A 25,100-nucleotide genomic window follows, 5' to 3' on the forward strand; every position below is an offset into this window, starting at 1 on the left:
GAGTAAATGAGTAAATACACAACTACTACTACTGTTATTTAACATTTTTCTTTTTTTATTTTTTTAAGTTTTTTTTTTTTAATGTTTATTTATTTTTGAGAGAGAGAGAGAGAGAGAGAGAGAGAGCAGGAGAGGGACAGAGAGAGAGAAGACACAAAACCCGAAGCAGGCTCCAGGCTCTGAGCTGTCAGCACAGAGCCCAACGCAGGGCTCAAACTCACGAACTGTGAGATTATAACCTGAACTGAAGTCAGACACTTAACCAACTGAGCCACCCAGGTGGCCCTATTGAATAACATTTTTCTGAAGGTACTAACAATTAAACAACACAAAGTAAGAAGTTATAAACATGAAAGATGAAGGTAAAACTACCATTACTTAGTGTTATGATTGAATGAATACTTGACAAACCCAAAAGAACAAAATATAAAACTATCAAAAGATAATTTGGTAAAACGACAGTTACATATTTAATAAAAACAAATAGTTTTTCTACATACAAACAATCAAGAGAAAATACAATGGAAAAAATACCTCGTTTAAAGTAACTTTAAATGACTGGGGAGAACTACTAATATATTTACCTATACAAAGAAATTATACATATTGTTTATATATATTTTATATTATATAATCTGCAACACATGTATATTACCTATAGCTTATATATAAATAAAATACATACAAATATATATATATATCTAATCTATATAAAGAAAATCTTTAAATGCTCTCAGAGGATAAAAAAGGATTGAAATACAATGATATGCTAGAGGAGTATTTAGTATCATAAAGATGTTAATTCTACTATAAAGTATTCTTCTTTTTAGAACCAGGTAAGTAATTTCTAAAGTTTATATGAAAAATAAACACATAAACATCTACCACGAAGATTCTGAAAATGAATAATAATAGCTGGGCATAATAAGAGGGAATTCAAACAACAGCCTTGAAAAGCTATTAAAATATATTATAAAGTTTAGCTTAATTAAAGGTGAGGAAGAAGCACATGGAAAGAAAAATGATCAATGGAAGAGAACAGTACTAAGTAAGAGTACCCTTACATCCTACAGGTGAAATTATGGGAAAACTAGCTTTACTCAATGAAATCAAGTAGACACCTATTTTATCCCTTACATCAAATAAAATTCTTATGAATTTTCATAAAAATGTTTAGAACTCATGAGCTAATTTTCTAGTATATAAAGAATTCCCATAATTCATTCAGAAAAAAAAAATCAGTAGAATAGACAACTCAGCAAGATAATAGGCAAATGACACAAATAGTTGACAGAAACAGAAATAAAGAGTATTTAAACACGAAAATGTTCGACTTCAATCATAAAAGTGTATTAAAAATGAGTTGCTATTTTTACCAAAATAAAATTGTCTGATATCTCACGATGGCTTATGTACCCATGTATTTTACATAAGCAAACCACCATGCAGAGAACACACATATGGCAAGTGTATGGCGAAAAGGCACTCTCATACATCTTTGGTGGGCAAGCAAATGTGGTACAACCTATATGGGTGGTGGGTGGTGGGCAATTTCAGAACTTTTAAATGCATATATCCTTTCATCCAACAATAACGTTATCAAGAATATATCTTATAGTCATATTCACATACATACATAGAGAAATATTCACCAAGAATATTCACTGCTACACTGTAAAAGAATAAAAACAACTTAAAGTCCATTAACATGGTTGATTATGTTTGGTATATCCATTTGGGGACAATCTCTCACTTTTCAGTCATATTTGAATGTCTCATGTACCTTATTTTGTACTTTCACTTTGAAATATTGTGCATCTACTGATTATAGAAAATACAGAGACATTCATTCATTCATCTAGGACAATGGTTCAGTAAGAACAATGATATATTTGGAAATAAACACTGAAAAAGGTTGACAATTTTTTTTTTTCCCTTGGGAAGACTTATCACTTACCTTGAGTTTACATCCTCTTATATTTTTGGTGTTAAAATTTTATTTATTTTATAAAATGATGATGATGGTGCATGAAATTTGGTTTGTACTTTTAACGCATTTTCCTTGATAAAATTAAAAACTGATACCTCTATGTCAACACATTAATTTTTAAATTCCTAAACGTTAATGATCCCGGATATCCAGAAGTTTGAAAACCAATGCCTTAGCCTATATATCCTGCTTGTAGAAGATCAGCTTCAACTTAATTTTCTATTCTCTTCTACAATAGGAAGGTTACAAAATTTTAAGAATTTTTTGGTTTAAGCAAATGATTATGATTTAACAACTTGCATAACTTAATTTCAAATGTGTATCATGGCAATGGTAGTTCTTCGTTTCAGCCTATTGAATAATTCCAACTGAAATGGTATTTACTCTGAAAAGGTAATTCTTTATTATATCTAACTTATTTTGTCACATATTCAAACTCCATATAATTCAGCGTTAAAGTCTTGTTTATGCATTAATCCCTAGTCTTTTGAATTGATTGCTATTCATTTGGAAAACATGAATTGTATTTTACACACACACACACACACACACACACACACACACACACACACACACGTGAGGTGGAAAAAGCAACACCCAAGAAAAAAGGTATATGTCAATAAATCTTCTAAGGGCAAAACTTCCAATACTTATTTCAGGGGTAAGAGGTTTTTATTCCTCAGTCACATAAGCAAGGAGAAGTTTTAACAATGACAGCTACCATTGTTTTATGACTACTGCCTACAAAATAGAACATAAAGAGACATACTCAAGCTACCTAACATTACACTGAAAATTGTCACTAAAGCATCAATTAAAGGAAGCTTATTCTTAACTTATACTCAATAATACTTTTTGAAAAAACCTGATCAAAGATTTACTTTGGTTAAGTACCTGACTCCTTCCTCTCTCTCTCTCTCAAAAAAAAAAAAAAAATTTATAAAGTATTTTAAAAAGGGTTTAGTTTTTAATGTAACATATATACATACAAGTTTTAAGAAGTTTTAAACTCTCATCAGTAATACTCTCACAAACGATCTTTAAGTGAAAAGATTACCCAAACGAGATTTAAAAAAACATAACTCTAGGATCCATTCCTATTCTATAAAATGATCCACCTCCTACATCACTGATCTTAAAACTGGTTATTCCAGGGCCCCAGCTGAATTGAATGCTTAACTAAGACTTTTCAGACCCACACTCTTTTACTGGTTATAATGCCCCAAGAGCAACTCCTACCAGGTTAGGTCCCCAGTAAGGTATCATTGTGTTGTCAGGGAGTATTCACTATAAAGAAGATAAATCAATTTAGAAAGTGTTTTTAAACTTTAATTTAGACCACAATCAAGTTAAAACTTCTGAAAGGCATACCACTCTTCCATTCACATTAGGTTAACTGTTTGGAACTCTTACAGCATTTTTCCAAGGACAAAATGGTACATGTATCTCTCTATAATCCTGAAGAAAGAACACACAAGGCTAAAAACATTTCCTATAAATCTCCCACACCTCATATCCATTTTCCTTTTTTTAAATCTTTTAAACCCAGATGAAAGACAAGGTTGCATATACTTGGCCATTCTTTGTAAAGACAATTCAAGATACATAGTTTAAGATTACTATAAAGACCCTAAAAGCTAGAGCTATATATCATACATTGCAAAAAGTTGTAGAGGCCTAGTTGGGGGGTATGCTAAGCTAGGGACACTTCTTTAGAGTTCAGCTTACTGGGACTAGTAAGTGGCGGATGAGAGATGGCTTAGAAGGACTGCCATCAGGATTGTATCTTAGCTTCTACCTTATCTCTCATCACTCATTCTCCCAAAGCAGACTTTGTTCTGGGCCAGCTGAGAAAAAGGGTAATGGAAAGTGGAATGGCCCTATCCTAGGTGAAAGAGAAAGGAAGGAGAAATGCTGGTGTCTCAAGACAATACAACTTAACATTCAACTTGGTAACTATTCTATCATGTTATAAACAGAATTGCCTAACTGCTTTAGGACATTCTTTGTGGCCATGAATTCCAATTCATATGACCTACCTACTGTCAAAGTGCAGTTATCTAGTAAGTTAAAATGTTTTCCTTTATATTAAAACTTAAAAGAAATATTTATAAAACATTTAAATCTGAATTTTCAATAAATTAGATTTCTAATACTTACTGCTTCAGCTTCTGCTCTTGTCTTGAATGTAATTACTGCATGAAGTGAAGAGTCATCAATCTGACAATCTTCAATTTCACCATATTGCTTTAAATTAAAAAGAAGTATTTTCTCCAAATAAATATTTTGAAACATCCAAAATCCTAATGGTTTTTAAAACACCAATAAATGTAACCCAGAGTATATAACAATTCATGGTGATTAACAGAAAAAAAGATGAATAATTCATTTAGTATTTGATGTTACAAGATAAAGAGTGGTCCTGTTTACAATTCTACACTTTTTAGAATTAGGGAAACTTATACTTGATTGAACTGTGCTTTAAATCAACGAAAGAGTGTCAAACACTGGGTTTCCTTATTGCCTTTCCTTGTACACTCGTTATTCCAATCCCATAACATGCTACCTTCTTTCTAAAACAGAATATTTAATCCTCAGAATTCATATTTGTGTGTGTGCCGTTCTCAATTTAAAGATGGTGCAAATAAGAGTCAGAATTTAAATAATTTTCCCAAAGTAATTTAGTTAAATACCAGGAGAGTCCAGGTCTTTTAAGTTTAACATTCAAACTGACCCTGCTTTCACTCTTAACACATACTCCTGTACACCACACTCTTATAAAGAGTTAAACAGGTTAAACAATGCTTACTTCTGGTTTGCTGGATTTTATTTTTTCCATATGTAGAAAGATTTTTCTACAAACAACCTTTATCATATAAATTTCTAGTCCTTTATATATCGTCACTAATACCTTTCTTCTTTTTTACCCCAAAATAAAATTATAATTATAATCTCATTAAATACACACGCACACACTCTGTATCGAAAATTTCTATAAAGATAATGGACTCTAGAATCTGTTCTGTCAGGTACTAGCTGTGTGAACTTGAACAAGTTACATAATCTCTTCATGCTTCATCTTCATCTCTAAAGTGGGCATAATAAAGGCACCTACCTCAGAGAGTTGTTGAAATAATTCATAATATATTGAATTATATAAGGCACTCAGAATAATATCTGACACGAAATAAATGCTCTATGATTTTTATTACTACTACTACCACTACTACTACCACCACCACCACCACCGGGCCCAGTGGGTAAACTAAAGAAAGCATTTCGTTAATCACAATTTTTAACAGTCAACAGTCTTATGAAAATGTAGGTTCTTTTCTGTTACTTGCCACAGGTTCAAATTCCAGGTTGCGACAGAGAACTACGCTTTAAACCTGCATTCTTAAAGACTAATCATTTTTAAATGTGCATTACCACTACTAAATTTGGACTTTCCAGACTCCTCTTCCTTAAATATTAATTTTAGTAATTTCATAAACATATACCACTTTTTTCAGTAACTCTCTATGTCCCAACAAAGTATAGTTTCACCTTTGTAACTTCTGTTAACAGCTTAGAATGTGACTGTCAAACAGATAAATCTGAATTTCCAAAAAGATTTAATCTTTTCTGTAAGCTTATTGATCCTTCCAGATCTAAGTTCCAGTTTTACTGCCTTATGAAATTTTCTACTATCCTTTTTCGATCATATGCCTGTGTAAAAGATACTTCTCTAAGTTACTACTTACAGTTTTTAATAAATGTAACTTGATTATGCCATAAATTATGTTTATAATTTACTTTAACTCATCTGTGTTAAAATAATATATATAAAATCCTTGGAAGGTAAAGAACTGGTTATTTCCTACATATCTCCAGAGCAATTACTATAGGCCTGAGGGCATGACTGATGCTTAGTAACTAACCTTTGGGATACCACTAATCACAACGTTTAAGTTGAAACGGCCTTTAAACAAATATAATTTCCATTCTGCACATGAGCCAAATGGATCCCAGGAAGTCCAAGTTAAATAATGGCTTAGCCAGGACTAGAATCTCATTCTCCTTTCTCATAAGTCAGTCAGTCTGTATTAGACCGTATACCCTGGCACTGACTAAGGCAACTTCAAGATCATATATCAAAATTTCATCTTGCTTCATTTCTAAGGTCAGCTAGATCAAGAATACAGTATTAACAAATAAAATTCCATCGTAATTTAAAAAAATCTGGATGGCTTACATATGTTAAATTTTCCCTTAAAAGTATCAAATGACACTAAACTACTGAACTTTTCCCTCTGCAATAGCAAAGTTTAAATCATTCATTTCACAGTATCTGAAGGCCTACTAGCTGTTAAGAATGGTAATGTTTCTTCCAGATAATAAACAAACAAAAATATATCTGCTTTTTAAATAATTAACAAAAGATAATTATAGATTAATCAAACCCTTTGGTCAGATTAATGGGATTAAATTACTCATCATTTTCATAATTTCTCCTTTAATCATTATCCCCAACAATGACTATCAGTACTTGTTTTGTTGGACAGTAAGAAAGTACCGCAAAATGAGGAAGAAGATCTTCTCTATCACTCTCTGTAAATGCAGAAATTTCCAATGCCCTGGGACGATGATCCACCACAGCATGACCAGGCACACCTCGACCTCGACCTCGACCCCTGCCTCGGCCGTGAGCTGCACCTCGACCTCTTGAGTGAATTCCTCTACCCCGACCAGATGAAAGAATCCCTCGTTTTGCAGCCTTGAAGAGATTATAGACACACAAGTTAAATGCCACAATTTCTAACACAAGCCACACATTATATATACTCTATCAAACTTTTATACAATCTGATATCATATTCAAATACTGGCTTAGAAAAGGGTATCATAATTTAAGTTAAGGCTTTAGTTTTTAAAGTGAGCGTGAACTTAGGTAGCTAATGCATTTAGAAAACAAAGTAATATTTAAGTCATGTTTAAAACTGTTAAATGTGCCTTTTTCTACTAAGTTCGTTATTTTCCAAGATCTCAGATTGTATCATTAGATGACCAGCAATTCTTGATTTCCAAATAATACACGGTATGAAAATGTTACTTCACCAGTTTAATACATAGATACATAATTTATATACAATAAATTAATTTTTCCACTTAGGACCTTTGAATACAGTGTGTCTATTTATCTGCCTGGTGGCTTCAGTAGGTATAATTATCTCAAATTATCACTTTGGTCACTTACACTAACATCATCATACAACCAATGTAGCATGTTTAACTTCTATTCTGCCACAGTGCTCCACATGAAAAGCACACCGTTCCTTCATTCCACAAATATTTAAAGAGCACTTCCTATGCTCGAGTCCTTACCTTCCTGAAACTCAAATCCTAGAGGGGTAAAGAGACATTTGGCAACCAAGTTATTTAATTATATTAATGAGAAGCAATTAAAAAAGTAAGGAAATGCTTTACTTAAAGACTTGAACAGAACATTCAAGATCTGCAATAAATATGCTACAATATCCATGAGGATATTTTTTCCTTGTTTTATTCTCCACCTGATCCCTAGCACTTACAATGGCAGCTGGCAGACTGTAGCTATTTAGTATGTGTTGAATGACTCAAAGAAGAAACAAAGAACAAGCAAGGTAAGGATGAGGGGTAGGGGCTACAACATGAACAAAGGAATCAAGGCTAAAATAAACACCGTACTCAAAAATACAGGAAATCCAGCGTAGCTGGACCACATGGGACGAAGAAATGAGGCTACAGAGATAAGCAGAACCAGATCATGAAAAATTTTTAGGATCACTAAATTAAAGATTTTTATTTTTGTCCTAAGAGCCATGAAAACCAGTTAAAACATTTTAAGTAGAGAAGTAGAGTGATACAATAAATCAGTATTTAAAATGTTATTCTTGCTAGTTTTAAGAACATAGTAGAAGAAAGATGAGAATAAGCTGGGAAAGCAGTTGGTAGGCTACTAACGTAGCCCCAACAACTGAGGATGGAAGCTATGTCTACACTGGTGGCAATACAAGTAAGAGAGAAAACATATTTATGACATACTGGAAGTAACACGTATAACACTTGGTAACTACTTAGATATGGATAATAAAGGAAAGGGAGGAATCAATGAAGATTCCCAGATTTCTGGTTTGTGTAACTGTGTAGATGGAATTTAGGGGCAAGATAAGCTCAATTCTGAACAAGTGGGAGTCTGATGATGTGAGATATCCAATGGAAATGTCAAGCAGGCACCAATGACAGACCTTTTCAAGTATTAATATTTGTTTCTTCATCTCAAGACAATTCATCTTAATTAACATTAGCTAAAGTAATAACCTAAAACCCAAATAATAAACTTCACAGGTCAAGGCTTAATGTTCATAATGGGAGTAGCATATACAAAAGTATGCTCTGAGGAATACTCTCTCAAAATGTTGCCTGAAAAAGGGGGTCCATGGACAAATAAATTTGAGCAATATGGAATACTGATTATGTATATTTAGGGATTAACAAATTAAAAACCTCTAAGAAATCCTATGGCAAAAAGAATGTTTAACCTTTTCCAAATTTATTTGGCCTTAGAAGTTTTTGCACTAAAATCTGTTAACAAAGAATGGAACTGGCATGTTAAATGACACACTCTGGGACATACTGCATTATAATATCTGCATATGCTAATAGTAACTACAAACTATAAAGTTTAGCGATCATAAAAGAAAAGCAGAAAATGCCATTCAGTGTTTACCTAGATCATGATAGAGAACCAAAGCATGGACTAATAAAGAATACTGGTAGAACTATTATTTACTAAAATTTTATGCGCCAAAACTTTTTTCTTCTTTTTTTTTTCAACGTTTTTATTTTTTTTTATTTTTGGGACAGAGAGAGACAGAGCATGAACGGGGGAGGGGCAGAGAGAGAGGGAGACACAGAATCGGAAACAGGCTCCAGGCTCTGAGCCGTCAGCCCAGAGCCCGACGCGGGGCTCGAACTCACGGACCGCGAGATCGTGACCTGGCTGAAGTCGGACGCTTAACCGACTGCGCCACCCAGGCGCCCCGCGCCAAAACTTTTTATGTGGTAGCTTAAGTCCCATCAACACAAGCAAGTATCCTCCATAATAAAGAAAACACAATTTCTATATTAACATAAAAGAAACACATCTTTTTCAAAGCCTGTTATCTTGTCTAAGATGTACAGGCAGCCCTACCAACTTTCCAGAGAACGTAAGATGTACACAGGGTTAGAGGCCATCCTATGATTTCCTATGACAAACAAGACAGAACCTTAATACAATCAAAGTGGCTGCTAAATGTGAAGTCTGTTAACGTAATACCTGGACGCCAGTGCTAAATTCAGATTTGTCCTAGGTCAGAAAAAAAAATCACCAGGGTGCTAACAAATTTGGGAAAAAAACCCATAATTCTCAGATGAAGCAAAATAACCTGAACCATAAAAAAATGCTAACTGTGGCATCAAACGATGATAAATATAGGCAAGTACCAATTACATTGATGGCATTAATGTCTTTGTACTTCAAAACGTAAACATTTTTACATTTAATTTTAAACATCTTTTTGCTAAATGTTACAAAATGCTAATTTGTAATAATTTCATAATGTCACTAGATTTTTCTTACAAAAAATAATCATATAGCTAAACTAGAGAAGAAAGTAGTTTATTTTCCTTTATAAACATCCACAGCACCATCTATAGGCAAAACTTAAGTAAGCATGTTTTCAATACAGTTCTCCAGTAAAAGTCTGGGCCTTATAGCAATTTAATATAATATGCCTATATATGTACAGAAGATCTCTTGTAAGAATACCTGAAAAGGCTTCTGTTCATGCTCTGTCTCTCTCTGTCCCAAAAATAAATAAACGTTGAAAAAAAAAATTAAAAAAAAAAAAAAAAAAAAAAAAGAATACCTGAAAAGGCTTTAATAGATTTTGGTCTCAGGGAGGAGAGCTAGAAAAGGAACCAAACTTACTAGAAGTAGAGGGACTTGGGTGTAGAGGTAGAACTGCTGCCACCCCTCATTAAATGAACGATTTTATCTACCAAGTCTGAAACATTTGCTAACTTCTTCTCTCTTTCCTGTATTTGTCAGAGACTACCAACAATTACTGATTAGGATGAGGGGATACATTTTCAAATTGACCACCATGCCTACTACATCTGTTCATCTTTAGCATACTGGGTAGTTGTGGTGAAACGTACTTCCAGCTGTAATTCTGTATACTTTCTCCTAAGTTCAGTGACTTCTTCTCCAGCTTGCATCTTCTTATATAAATCCAGTTCCGTATCAAGCAATTCTTTCTGCATCTAGAAAATGGTAATTAATAATTTAAATGACAATAATTCATATCCTACATTTATAAAATGTTTTTTAATAAAAAATGTTTTTTAATATATATATTACTTATGTATATAATAGTTTCTGTATTTATATATATGTATATATATATATATATTTTTTTTTTTTTTTTACAAAGAACTTTTATACATTCCCATTTAATCCATACATTCCTTCTTTATCTCCATCCAGTCCTATAGCCCTAGTCCAAGCCATCAATCATGTCTGGTCTACACTCCTACAATAGCTTCCTAATTTGTTCCTACTTCCGCTGATTTCCCTATAATTCATTTTCCGTACAGAAGCCAAAGTGAGGTTTCTATGGACTCATATGAACTAATTTTCAGGAAATAACTGGGAAAAGAAAAACAAAAAAACCCAAAGTGTTAATGAGCGCTATACAGTATGCTTTTATGTAGGAAAGAATACATACACGCCAAGAGGGAGGGAAGAATGGGAACAGAGTGGCAGGAATCAAAGGGAAACGGTCTTCTATATATACCTTTTTATATAGTTTAACTTTTCAATCATGTTTATGTTTTATTTATTCAAAATAATATTAAATCAGCAAGAATGAAGGGAAGGGGTTCAAAACAGACTATCAATAGAAATACACCTAACTTTACCAAATTGATAACATAACCGCAGAAAGAAAAAAAAAAAAAGTAATCCTAGGCCACAGTTCTGATTCTATATCCTTAGTCGAATATACAGTGAACTTTTAAAGAATACAAATAAATTTTGAATCTTTTACTTAGTCGTTGGAAGTGGGCTTCTTGTAGCAATTCTGGAACTATTTGGAATGTATTAAATGACTGTGCAAATGAGTACCGTACTGGTGTTAGTGGGAAGCAAGTTGTCATTATGGGAAGGGAACACGAAGATAAAATATGGAATAAGGAGGAAAAGAACCCTGGGGTGTTGGATTAGAATCAGAAATATCAATATGAACTCATGATTCTACACATGTATGTACATACACACAACACCAAGTATAAATACTATATAACTCTGAAGTTTTAAAAAAATCACTTATCAGGTGAAATTATCTTCCTTCCTTATTTATATCTAATGGATTGATCTATCTAAATTTCCCTCCTTTTAATCAATTCTATATAATGCTGTCAAAATGTTACTTTTGTTTATTAACCTTTCAGACTATGAACTTACAAAGTTCAAACTCTTCAGTCAAGTATTCATCAAGCATTCAAGTACCTGTATCACTTTGTCCTCAAGATATCTTTTTAACTATTACTATTATCCATAAATATTCTAATTACAGACTTTTCCAACTGAAATCTAAAAGTTTAAAAGATGAATAGAGTTTTGTTTGTATATATTTACTATTAATTAATGGAGGGAAAAATGTTAGCATGTAATAGTCAGATTTTTAAGCAAAGGTTATTACCTAAAAGGAAAACAATGTTAAACAATGCAGCACTGTAATGTTTTCAGTAAGTAGTAATATGAATAACAACATAAATTAAAATACCTGAGTCTTGGTTTTTATACTCTTTGGAAGACAACGTCCAGGAGAAGCAGCTTTGACCTCATCTTTCAACTTGGTAATATTTTTTGTCAAAACTTCTAAAGTTTTCATTATTTCTGCTTTATCTTCAGACTTCATTGCTTTGTTTTTCTCTAGTTTTGAAATTAACATCTGCCAAATTTTTAAAAAGAGAAAAACTAAGATACACAAAGTAAACATAGCAAAATAAATATAAAAATAAGTAACTAAACTACTAGTTTTAGTTTACATATTCATGGCAAGGCTTACAACCACTAAGACAGCAGAACAGATTTGGTGATGCTATCTCAACTCAAGGCTTAATCTTGGCACATTCTGTGAAGAATTACATTGCCACTGGTCTCTCAGAATGTAAGTTCAAAGAATACAACCTTAAGAAATTCAACTGAAAAGCTGTCAATTTGAAGCAATACTTCAAAAAGTAATACTTTTACTTTCTAATGTATTTGTGGGTATTATGGTCTCTAAGTATTCCCACTCCAAATGTAGTCTACAACCCAGAGAGATGCACAGAAGTTTTATGGTTCCCTTCACATAATGAGATCTTAAAACAATTAATTACTTTCTTTGTCACAGGGAATAGGAACTGGCTAACGTATGAATGGTATCGCCAACGTGGACAGGAAACAAAAGATAAACAAGGTAATATGGGGTGAAAGATACCACATATTATAGGTTTTATGAGTCAAGGTAGCTTCAGGTTTTGGTGTCAAGTACTGTGATTTCTTTATCAAGTACTGTATACCCAAATTTAAATTAGAAAAGATACATTTTAAGCCAATATGTAAAAAGTTTCTGTGTTTTTAATATTTTGAGATGCCATAACCTTTATTACGAGACATAATCAGGAACTGGCACTAATTAAATGTCATAACCTAGAGCAACAATGTACAAAAGAAATACTGTAAGCCACATAAGTAATTTTACATTTTCTAGCAGCCACATTAAAAAGATAAAAAAACATAAAACAAAAAACACCCAACCAGTAAAGTTAATTAATACTGTATTAAACTCAGTATATCTAAAATGTTATAAGCTTCAACAAAAATTATTGAGACATTTTACTTTTCTTCTTCGTATTATGTCTTTGAAATCTGGTATGTATTTTTTTAAAAAAAAATTTTTTAATGTTTGTTTATTTTTGAGACAGAGAGAGACAGAGCATGAACAGGGGAGGGGCAGAGAGAGAGGGAGACACAGAATTTTAAACAGGCTCCAGGCTCTGAGCTGTCAGCACAGAGCCCAACACGGGGCTCAAATCCACGAACCGTGAGATCATGACCTGAGCCGAAGTCGGACACTCAACCGACTGGGCCACCCAGGCGCCCCTATATTTTATATACTTACAGCACATATCAGTTTGAACTTGGAACATTTCAAGTTCTCAAAAGTTGGTTGTAGCTATTACCTACCCCACTGGACAACACAAAAGTAGAGGATCCCAAGAAAATTAAAGAAAGGTACATATCTCAACACTGAGAAAAAGTTTCCAATTCACTATCTGTTGACAAACTACTGTGCAGCAGCGTATCTGGATAAACATTCCTTATTTCTACTTCGCCGGCCACCACAGTTCCTTTAAACCAATATAATCCCCAGTTCACCATTTAATGTAGGCTCTTCATCCCCAATACACATTAATCAACTGACATACACATTATCATTTATATACATTTCAGTGTTACCCTTATCAATTTAAAGTTTCTTAAAAGTAACTATATAGTGTAAGATTAAATTTACTCAAAATTATAACATCTATATTTTGCCAAATCTAGCTTAAATATTTTACCTTCTGTGTTTCAATGTGCTTTTCTAAAATTTCTTGTTTCCTTTTCCTTACATCCTGCTGAAGTTTCAGTGCCTCCTAGAGAAAGATATCAAAATATCACTAGTATACTTACTGTTTATTGTTCTGATAAACAGATATTCCAGAGGAGACAAATGGTTGTGGATGCAGAAGCTTGGCAATAACAATTAAATGCAAAGTTTTGGTATGCAAAAGTTAACTATGTATGTAAGTTCCTAAGACCAGTCAAGAGAACCTTTTGTCCCCCTTCCCAAATTAATATTTACTGCTATACAATGAAAAATAAAAGTTCAGTGGCAGCCAACATACACTTTTCTTTTAGCTCTATTTTGTGATAACCCTTAAAACACACACACACACACACACACACACACACACACACACACACACACACACAGAAAAGCTTTCCTACATGCAAATTTTGTACACTGCTAACTGTATTTACCTGTTTTTTTTTCTGTGCTTCATTATTATCAACTGCAGAGGTGGAAACAAGTAAGGTTTTCTGTGCAGCCTTCAAAGCAGCTGGATTATATACTGTTTTAGTTAGGCCAGTAGATGTAGACAACACCTACCAATACAAATTCAGTTTCTTAAAAAATGTACCAAACATTCATGATTACCTATCTTGTTTTCTATAAAACTCAATTTTAAAACACTTTTGTCAAAATTCAGTACATTGAAATAAATGTATTATATACATATAATAACTAAAGCACATTTAGTGATTTGAAAGGAAGGGTATGAATGAGGCTTAAACTATAAAATAAAAAAAATTAACAGAATATACCTATAGAAAAAAAAGAACATACAAAAACTTCAAATCAAGAAAAAAACACTGACGTGATATAGTCACAAAGCCCTAATCATTTATTTCTTCTACCCAGATCCTTCCATGAAATTTTATTCCTACAGTTACTCAAATATTTAATAAAAATCATCTGATGATATATTAATTTATGTGTCTCTCTCTCTGTCTACAAAACCATGTTTTTCTCCTCTTTGTGCTTTTTCTAGTACCTAAACCTTATTACCAATAATTATGAGACCCTGGTTAACTTTAGGCACTTTTTTGGGGCCTCAGCTTGATCATCTCTAAAATGAGAATGTTTCAGTTGATGGCATCTAACGTCCTTACAAATTCAAAAATTCATTCCATGAGGGTAGGGATGTTTGGCTTGGTTTATCACTCTATCTTCAGTGCCTAAAACAGTGCCAGGGCACGTAGTCAATACTCAATGAACACTTTTGCACCAAATTAAACTGAAATGATGACAGATCAGGATGGACAATCTTTTCTACACAAGGGTCAACTCAAGAAAATAAACTGTACAGGCTACCTTTTTTATCCTTCAAAAGCAAAAAGTTGTAGGTTCAATGGAGTGGTTAGTTACTGGTTCTTAGGAGTTTAGAGATCCCTTAAGGGAAATCCATGAATGTTATAAAAACTAAACATGGAACCATATGTGTGAACAGTGTAACTTTCCAGAGGAAAAGAAGTTTCCAAAGAGTTAAGGGAGTTCATGACCTAAAAGAGGTTAAAGGAACTACACAAACAAGATGATCAATGAGAAAAAGAGCCTACCGTTTTAGCTAGTAAAATGTAAACATCCAGGTCTATTAGAGAAGTAACAAGCAGATACTATTTTCTAATCATCTATCATACAGTTAGATTAGGGAACATCACAAAGAATAGGCAATTCACCACTGTTCTAAGTATTCAAGAATGTTTTAGCCTCCATGTGAAACAGAAATCTAGAATACTGTTGGGGTGCCTGGGTGGCTCAGTGACCAACTCCTGATTTTGGCTCAAGTCATGATCTCACAGTTATGAGTTTGAGCCCTGCATCGGACTCTGCAGGCAGTGTGGAGCCTGCTTGGGGTTCTCTCTCTCCCCCTTTCTCTCTCTGCCCCCATACCTTGTTCTCTCCACCCCCCCCCAAAATAAATAAACTTAAAAAAAAAAAAGCTTAGCATACTATTATACTGGTTGCATGCAAGGCAGATGATGTTTAAAAATAAAAGTTCTTTATAATACTTGACATATATCAAATCTGGTAATTTTCTTATATAATGAAAAGTAATACCCTGGCATCACTAACAAATAATGAAATTGTTGCATTCAGTAAAATATGGAGTAAATCTAGAGTTACTTTGCAGTCTGACTTCAGTCACTGTTCTCTGTAACACTAGAGGCAAATTTCTTCCATGCTACCTTACCATACTACACAATGTTAAACTGCAGGATTGTACAAGGATTAGACAGTAACTTCATAAAGAGAGAAACACAACATTATATGCTAAAGACAGAGTTTGAGTGTCTCCTAAACTTTTCTTCACAAGGGTTCCAAGACAAGTTGAAAACTTGTGACCAAAAAGATTTCTATACTCAAATAAGTTGGAAGTAACGAATATCATAACCCTATCTTCTAGTTTCAAAATGTCTATTACCATAAAAGTTGTGAGAGAGCCTGAAGTAAAGAAACCCATGTAATGCAATCTGTTTAATATAGCATTCCTTAATTTCAGTATACTCCTTTTTCAAAGTATACTTATTAACTAATATCAGGCTAAGTAAGAAGTGGTGATTCAAAGTAAATAAAAGTATATGACAAGCCTCCTTTAAAAGTATCCCACTTCCTTGTTTTATCTAGAAACTTCCTTCTGTACAAACAGAACATCAGCTAACATATTTCATTGAGCTCAAGACATCACTATGAAACACATTATGATAATAAACCGCTATTAAAGACGAAAAGGGTGCCAATTATAACCATGAGCACCAATACCGTAAGACATTCAAGTGTTAAAAAGTGAAAGCAAAATGTCTTAGAAACAATGAACTATATGAATCCAAATACTGCTCAGTATTTGAATCTATTTGATTCCAGAGTTTAGAAAGTAAGAGTGTGAATAGCAAGGGACATCTGTATTTTCAAAAGAACAGAGTTGTGATAAAAGAGAAGAAAATCTGTTAAAAATGAAACCAGTGGAATGAAGTAACAAATCCAACAGAAAAGAACATGCTGCAATTCCGAAGAACACAGTCAAAGCATAGGCTGTGGCCTTTCAAACAACCACACTGTCTCTATTTTCCAAATGAGTTTCTTCATGTGCTATATTTTTATATATTGACCTTACTGCATTCACCTGTGAATTCCAAAGATTTGTAAATTCTTTTGGATTTTTCACATATACTACCATGTCATCTGTGAGTAAATATAATTTTGTTTCTTCTTTTGCCACTTTTATACTGTTTATTTCATTTTCTTGCCTTACTGAACTGGTTAGGCCCCACCCTACTGAATAAAGTGGAGAATGGATATCTTTTCTCGTTCCTGATCTCAAGAGGAAAAGTATCCAATAATTCACCATTCAGTATGTTAGTAGATAAAATTAAGGAAGTTTCCTTCTATTCCTACTTTGCACATTGTTTATTATGACTAATAAATTTTATCATATGCTTTTTCTACTGAAATAATCATAAGAGGTTCTTCCCATCCTTCTCCCCCTTAGGTGAATTAAACCAATTTTCAAATGTTAATTCAAACTTGCATTTCTGGAATAAAACCTACCCAGCCAGGATGTATTATCTTTTTTCATATCACTAAACATTTGGTAATATTTAGCTTAGGATTTTTATGTCTACATTCATGAGCTATTGGCTTGTAATTTTCCTTCCTTGTAATATACTTGTCAGGGTTGGTGTCAAAGGTCTGTTGAATTCAAAAGGTGAGCTGAAAAGTATATGCTTCGTTATTAAAATGTATATCACTCATACCTCTTACTTCAAGACAAAAAACAATTCCCTAATAAGAAAGAAGTTGAAATCCATTAATACCTCTTTATCTTATTTCCAATGTAAAATATTACCAGCCACAACTACCATTAGTACTTGTAAAGAAAGAGAAAAACAGATTTTTCTCATGGATAAGAGTGGAAGGGAAAAAAAAAGTGTTTTGTAAAAATTACTAAAAATAGAAGACTTACATATTAAAGTCATCAGTGTTATTTTTTTAATAACTAATGTCCAAGTTGGAATCAAATATAAAAGGAACAGTTACTATGGTTCACTGTGACAATCAAACTAAGCTAGCTCTAACAGGTTTCTACAGCAGAAATGCCTTGTTTAAATGTAATAAAAAGAGAATATGTGAGGAGTTATGTGTATATAGCTTATTAATACAATTATTGTATGGTCAACTTTTATTATAAGTAAATTATTTTAACAAATCTAAACATTAATATGATATTCTCATAAAGCAGCAAACTGATGTGTTTTTTTCTATAGCAAAAACCAACCTTAATTGGGAATTCTAACGAGAATAGCATTTTACTTTAAAGTTACATTTATAAGGGGCGCCTGGATGGCTCAGTTGGTTGAGCGTCCGACTTCGGCTCAGGTCATGATCTCATGATTCGTGGGTTCAAGCCCCGGGTCAGGTCTGTACTGACAGCTCGGAGCCTGTGGCCTGCTTCAGATCCTGTGTCTCCCTCTCTCTTTGCCCCTCCCCTGAACACACTCTGTCTCCCTCTCTCAAAAATAAACATCAAAAAAATATTTAAAAAATAAAGTTACATTTATAAAATATTTTCAGGGATTAACAAGTTTTTTCCCCCAAGAATATAAGCACCTTAAGAGACAAAGGGATTAAAGAGCTTACAAAAAACATTTTAATGTCAAAGAAAAAAATGTGTAGTCAGTAATCAATTGCTGCTGCAACAGCTTGATTTCCAAAAAATCCAGCATAGCAAATAATTTTATAGAAATCATATTTCTCCATAAGAAAAATAATCGTAATAATTCTAACTAAATAATCTAGGTAATAATCCTGAGAGAGGTTAATGCATTAAAAAAAAAAAAAAAATCAGGTGCCCCTGGGTGGCTCAGTCGGTTAAGTGTCCGACTTCAGCTCAGGTCATGGTCCCACGGTTCATGGGTTCAAGCCCCTCATCGGGCTCTGTGCTGACAGCTCAGAGCCTGGAGCCTACTTCTGATTCTGTGTCTCTCTCTGCCATTCCCCTGATCACTCTCTGTCTCTCAAAGGTGAATAAATGTTAAAAATTAAAAAAAAAAAATTCAAAAGTAGGAAATGATCATACATTCCCTTAACCTTTATATTTACAACAGCAAAATTATACAACAAATGCAAATTAAAAAAATCAAAGGGTCACTTAGATGACTGCATTTTATAGCTCATGAAACAGAGGGTAAGACTTGTGTAGGATCATATAGACTGTCAGCTGCTAACTAAACAGCTGAAGTCTCCAAAAGACATGCCATGTTCCTTCAGAATACCACACAATTTCCCTTTCAAAGGTTCCATAGTACATATGTTAACATGTCATAACACAGAGACCAAGATATATTTTCAGATTGCAACAACAACAAAAAAAAGTACTGCTAAGGAACAACAACATCCTGTATCACAAAAGTCTGATACACCTAAAACTGGTCTGACATACAAACATTAAATATTCAAGTGATTAATCACTTGCTTCTTAGTCTTTAGAAGAGCTTTGGGAGATAATCTGGACAGTCTAAGAAGTCTTTTTTCTAGACTAACCAGGATGGTATACACACAAGTGCCACCTTATTCTTGATAAATTGCTCTATCTCTTGACAGGTACTCAAACATCATTTCACTGATCACTCTTTCCAAATAATACCTATTTAACAGCTACTGCAATACCTTAAGATTTAATCAATTAGGTTTTAAGTTTCCTCTCTCAACCCTCTCACAAAAATGGAATCCTAGAATAAAGAATCACTCAAGGGTTTACTCAGTGTTGTTCATAGAAAGGGGAAAATCTGTGTATATGTGTACTTCTTTGGTTTAATAACGACAGAAATACTGTATAAATACTAGCTTTGAGTACTACCCAGCCTTCAATTAAGAAGAATAAAAAAAGAATTTAAACAATATTTGATGACGGGAAACATTCTTCTAACCTTCCTAAGACTTCTCTGAAATACTAACCTCTAAGGATTCTTCAGAGAAAACCCGTATAGACTTGGGGAACAGGAACAACCAAGAATAAGCAAAAACAAAATGCTATTCTATAAACAGGTTCCCTGAAGATGACTGAAAGTTACACATTTGTACATTATGGCTTTCCTCAAAAGAGTCTTAACAGTATTTCCTAAGTAATTCTTTTTCACAAACAGCCCACTACCATTAGTGATTTTTCACAAATTTAGTTTTTGGTATCTATATTAGTAAATGTATACTATTGATTCCAAGTTTACATCCCTTTTATCCTAAAGCTATACAAAACACATTTAAAAAAACAAAAGCAGATGCAAACATACCAGAAAGATTCTGTAAAACCTATAATAAGTACACATCAACTTCAGAGTTGAAACCTTAACATAAACAGATGTTAAGCATAAGGTTTTTAGGCCTCTCCAGAATTGTTCAGTACTACACAAAGTATAACAGACTTTATTTTCTTTATTCCTTAGTTACTTATTATCAAGGAAAATAAACCTAATCAAAGTAAATATTTAGATACAGCTAAATTCAGTACAATAGATTAATACATGGACAAATTCACAGAAATAAGGAGGCATGATATGGAAAAAAATTGAAGATTTCATAGAACAAAGAGATTTTCAATCTTTAAAAGAATGATTTGAATCCACCTAAGGGGAAAATGCAATCCAGGAAAATCACCACCAAAAGAAGGAAAAAAAGGCAGGCAAGACTGAGAAACAATGAACAGAAAAGGGAGCATTAAGGTAGAAAGGAAGGACTAGAGCAGAGGTAACTGCGCCAGAATAACTGAGGTCTGATGAAGTATAAATCAAGCAGTTATTTAGCCGGGGAAATGAAAGTTTCTGCAAGAGTTAACACTGAAGTGAGTCTCTGAGCAGGATGGTGGTAGTAGAAAGTACAGGAGGAACATGCAGCTAGGACACCACAGCTAAAGGCTGGAAACTGAGGGTGGCAGAAAGAGAGAAGTGGGTGACAAACACAAGTGAATGACTCTTGGGCTTTTGAGACAGTACAACTTAGAAAATGCTGATGTAACTTCCACAGGTTGGGGTACCAGAAATTCATTTATGTGGGAAATGGTCATTTCAGGCACATCATGCCTGAAGTATTGCTGAGGTGCCCAAGATGAAAATCGGATATACAGAATTAGATTCAGATTCAAATTTCTACAATTGCCTTAGTTTAACATGGTAAATAAGGAAAAGAATACACTGAAGAACCAGTGGAGAAAGAAAGTCAGCCATCTCATGGGATGCTGGTCTATGGACACATGAAGTCAACTTCCTACATAATCTTAATAATGGAAAAAGCCACGGATGTGAAATAGGAGACCCACATTCCAGTCCTGCCTCAAAATTCCTAATGTATCTATCTGAGCCTTATCTTCCTTTTAAGGTGAGGACATAGAAATGAGAAAGACTACCTAAATCTATTCTATAATTCCACATACCTCAAATAAGACTAAAGAACAAAAGCATTCACTCATACCTAAATAGAAAAAAAAAAACAAAACAATAACAACACATCTACACCGAACTGTTAGGTACATAAATAGTCTTAATTTAATCAGTGTTTATATCCTCATTTAAAAAAAGAAATGACAAACTGTCAGGCTATGCACAATAGCTGTTAGTAATAAATAAAAAACTTGCATTTACATCATCCTGTCCAGTTAAATACTTTTAAATCAATCATTTTATTTAATCCTCACAAACCCCATGAGCAAGACAAATATTACAATCATCATTTTACCAATGAGGAAGAAGAATCAGAAAGGTTAGGAGCACTGCCCAATCTCATGCTGTTAGTATGTGAAGAGCCAGAAACTCAAACTCAGGTAAATTCCTACTTTGTGGCCTTTTCTATTAGGCTGCCAGAGTTTTCAAATCAAAATGCACAATATCTCTAAAGAAAATATAGTAAATAAAAAGAAAAAACAAAAAGAAGGAAGCACATGGACACATACTGAAAGGCAGATATTAAAATGCTAATGCAAAAAGTAAACAAAGGCGGGCAAATAGTTTTCTTTTTCAGCAAATGAAAAGCAAAAGGGTAGGAGTAAGAGGTACAGATACTATTAAGAAGCAAGAGTTTGGAACTATGAAAAAAATTAAAAACTTAAGATGCCACCTGAAAACATTTATGAAGCCAAGACAAACACATCATGCTATTCTTCTTACCTTTTCAGTTGCTGAAACAGATGGCTTTGATACAAAACCCAACCTGTCCTTCACAGATAATTTAGTTACATTCTAAAAAAATTAAAATGGACATATTCAGTGTTTCCCCAAACATATAGGTCTGTTGGGATTTTGAACATTCTGATTCTACTAATTTATACTGACTCTTTTAAGTATTTTGATGTTAATGACAAAAACTTGGGCCATTTTCAAAGTGACAGAAAGAAAATGTGTATGGAAAAACAAACAGTATGCAGTATTACTCAATCATAAAAAATGATGCAGTAAGGTACTTACTAAAAGCCCCCTCCATCAATACAGAATCATAAATTCTTAGAATCCTATGTTGACAAGTAGGAAGTTTGAACATTGTAAATATTAGATGTGAGTATGAGTAATTAAAATATATGACTGCTTCTCGAGCTTAAAAGTAAATGCCATTCTTTCCTAAAGTATGTTTGGTTTGTAGCCAAATATACTGGATCTGGTGATGATTTGAGATCACAGGACTGGGCTTTTTTTTTTTTTTTTTTTTTTTTTAAGTAACTAAGAATTTATCAATTTCCATTCTGCATGTTTTCATAGAATCTCAATACCTCATGCTTCAGGAATTATCTAGGAACACTATTTTAAGGAAGTGGCATCCTATCAACATCCTACCTCTAAACAGCAAATGCTTAAACATCTAGAGACAAAAGAAAGCTAAGTTTCAGACGCTTAGGGTGTAGAAACAAGAAACTGCCACTCAAGTGTGGAAGGGAGGGGAAGGGAATGACATGTGGAGAAGAAAATCTGAAAGTCAGGAATAAGTGATGCAAAGTTCGGAGACTGCTGCATATGTAACTGGAAACAGGATAGTATCAAAGCGTGCTTAAACTTGATGGTTTATCCCTTCCCTTCCCAGAAGCTTTTGGTTGAGTTTGGTGTACAATTTTCTCTGGAATAAAATTCTAGTTAAGTTAAAGATGACAGGAAAAATAAGATTTACTACACTGAACTTCATTTTTCAGGCAGTTTTGCCTGAAAAGTACCTCCTCCACAAAATGAAAGAAAAATAAGTATTAATGAGAGAGAGGAATTTAAAATTCGAATACTATAGGAAAAAGTAGAATATGAAAATGTTATGGTAATGGTAAAAAGAAAATTTACAGGTGGCGTTCAAATATGTACAGACTATGATATTTCTGTATGAAATATATACAATTAACTATAATTCAAATCACAAGGGAAACTAATTTACTGAGAACCTGCTATGTGACAGACACAATGTTAAAAGACTTTTCATTTACCTGAGGAAGGTCTGAACTGGCACTTTGGGCTTCTGCCGGTTCAATAGTACTTGAAGGTACCGGACCCAACCGCTCTTTGACTGACTGCTTCACAACAGGCAAAATGGGCTGCTGGACTAAGGGCTGCATTACCTCAGAACAAGAAAAAAACGTTAACCAAGAGGATTAGTTCATGAACTTGGAAAGTAACTTTTGCTAGTTTGTTATTAAATTGCCCACACAGATACAGTTTTAAAAGCACAGCTTACAATGAAAACCTGTCTTCCAAATTCCTTCACACATACCCATAAACGCTTTTCTTTGCATAAATTATTTGTAAACTAGGGGAAAAAATTAAAAATCTACCCTTCGCTGTATCTTTTGTATCTTTTAAATGAAAAGGAGAAAGTTAAATCGAGAAACAAATTGCTATAAAACTCTCCTACGAGCAATTGATCTAACTTTACAGACTGATTGGCTCAATGACTGAAAAACAGAAAGAGGGAAGGAAGGAGGGAGAGAGGAAGGGAAGGATTTCCAAGATGAACACACAGTCTGAGTTTCTGGAAAATGTATAGCTGCCATATACTGAGTGTCTACTGCCTACCAGGGACCTTTCTCTAACTTAGCATCCTATAATTGTCTAAACTAGGAATTCACTTCATAATAAAATGAGAGAACAGGTTGGAGACATTAAGTAACTTCCTTTAGTCTCTACAGCCAGCAGTGGAAGAGCCAGAATCTGAACTCAAGTCTACCTGACTGCAGTAACTCTGTTCTTAAACACTATGCTAAGAGCTTTCTAAGGAAAGCACTGAATTTCACACAAATCTCTCTCCTACCTTTGGAGAAGTAGTTTGTAACTGCTGGGTACTTCCTTCTCTGTGCCAATAAACCTTAATAAAGCGATTGTTTAGTACTGCTTCTGTACTTGATATTGCTTTCTTTGCTTCTTCATATGTTGCAAATTGGATAAGGGCACCTTCAGGATCCCCGTTGTAAGCAACCTAAGATTTAAAATATGAAGAACACTGAATTACAAATGAATCCAGTGCTTCATCCAATAAAATTCCTCAAGAGATGAGATTCTGGTCCTTCCCGGTACTATTCTTTGTTTACCCTTTCTTTAAAGCTAGATTATTTACCATGGTTTACTTTCACTCCAGAAGAAAGGTAAACTGAGTACTGTTCAGAAGAGAACCAGAGCCTCCTCTATGTAATACTTTGTAAAGAACGCTCATTGCACAAATGTTATATACAAGCAATCAAAACATTTCATTTTTTACCCCCAGTATTAATACTGAGAAATAATCCCTATATCAATGAGTGATGAGGCCAAGATCCAGAGTCAGGAGAAGCCAGTAAACTACTCTGAAAGAGGTGACTCTAACTAAGAATTACAGAAAAATCCATTTGTAAAAATTTCCATATTCGCAGCTGTCAAAAAATATTTCCAAGAGTGTGAGAAAATTTAAGGGGGGGGAAGGGATTTACATAACAATAGCAATTACACTTTACACATAAAGAAAATGAGATTCAGAGTATGTGAGTCTGCAGATCCATACAAATAACAGGTAACAGATCCAAGGCTTTTCACTTCAAATTTCTTGTTCTCTCAGTAATAGTAGTGTTTTCTAAAGTGTGGTACCCAAGTCATTGGTAGTGAAGCAATACAAAATAGGGACTAAGAGCACAGACTCTAAATCAAACTGCATGACTCAAACCTTGACTGCTATGTTCATGGGAGACCATGAGCAAGTTATTTAACCTGTGACTCTGTTTCCTCTTCAAAAATGGGATAACAATACCTCACTCTGTAGTGTTAAGAATCAAATAATAATTTATATAGAACAGAGAATATATAGTAAGTATTCAATAAATATTTACTTTTACAAGGGTGATTTTAGGTAGCATGTTAATAATCATACATTTATTGGAATTTAAAACTTCAATTTTACCCATAGGCCTA

General features: G+C 33.6%; 1 protein-coding gene across 9 annotated transcripts in view; it reads right to left on the reverse strand.

Moving 5' to 3' along the window:
* The window catches only part of RBM26 (RNA binding motif protein 26), an 85,956-nt gene that overhangs the window by 14,552 nt on the left and 46,304 nt on the right, over positions 1-25,100 (reverse strand). For 5 of the 9 annotated variants that reach the window (XM_047080978.1, XM_047080970.1, XM_047080954.1 and 2 more), the window contains exons 12-20: positions 23,974-24,138; positions 23,153-23,284; positions 21,864-21,935; positions 14,130-14,255; positions 13,667-13,741; positions 11,842-12,009; positions 10,214-10,318; positions 6,546-6,746; positions 4,151-4,237 (exon numbers count right to left, since the gene is read on the reverse strand). In XM_047080978.1, the coding sequence (XP_046936934.1) occupies positions 4,151-4,237; positions 6,546-6,746; positions 10,214-10,318; positions 11,842-12,009; positions 13,667-13,741; positions 14,130-14,255; positions 21,864-21,935; positions 23,153-23,284; positions 23,974-24,138 (1,131 nt within the window). The remainder of the gene's footprint in view (positions 1-4,150; positions 4,238-6,545; positions 6,747-10,213; positions 10,319-11,841; positions 12,010-13,666; positions 13,742-14,129; positions 14,256-21,863; positions 21,936-23,152; positions 23,285-23,973; positions 24,139-25,100) is intronic. The other 4 variants (XM_047080993.1, XM_047080986.1, XM_047080963.1 and 1 more) reach the window with 3 other exon arrangements.

Source organism: Lynx rufus, unplaced genomic scaffold, assembly GCF_022079265.1.
Source record: "Lynx rufus isolate CCGP_SWC_20201006 ecotype Redwood Valley unplaced genomic scaffold, mLynRuf1.p SCAF_1, whole genome shotgun sequence".
Taxonomy (NCBI): domain Eukaryota; kingdom Metazoa; phylum Chordata; class Mammalia; order Carnivora; family Felidae; genus Lynx; species Lynx rufus.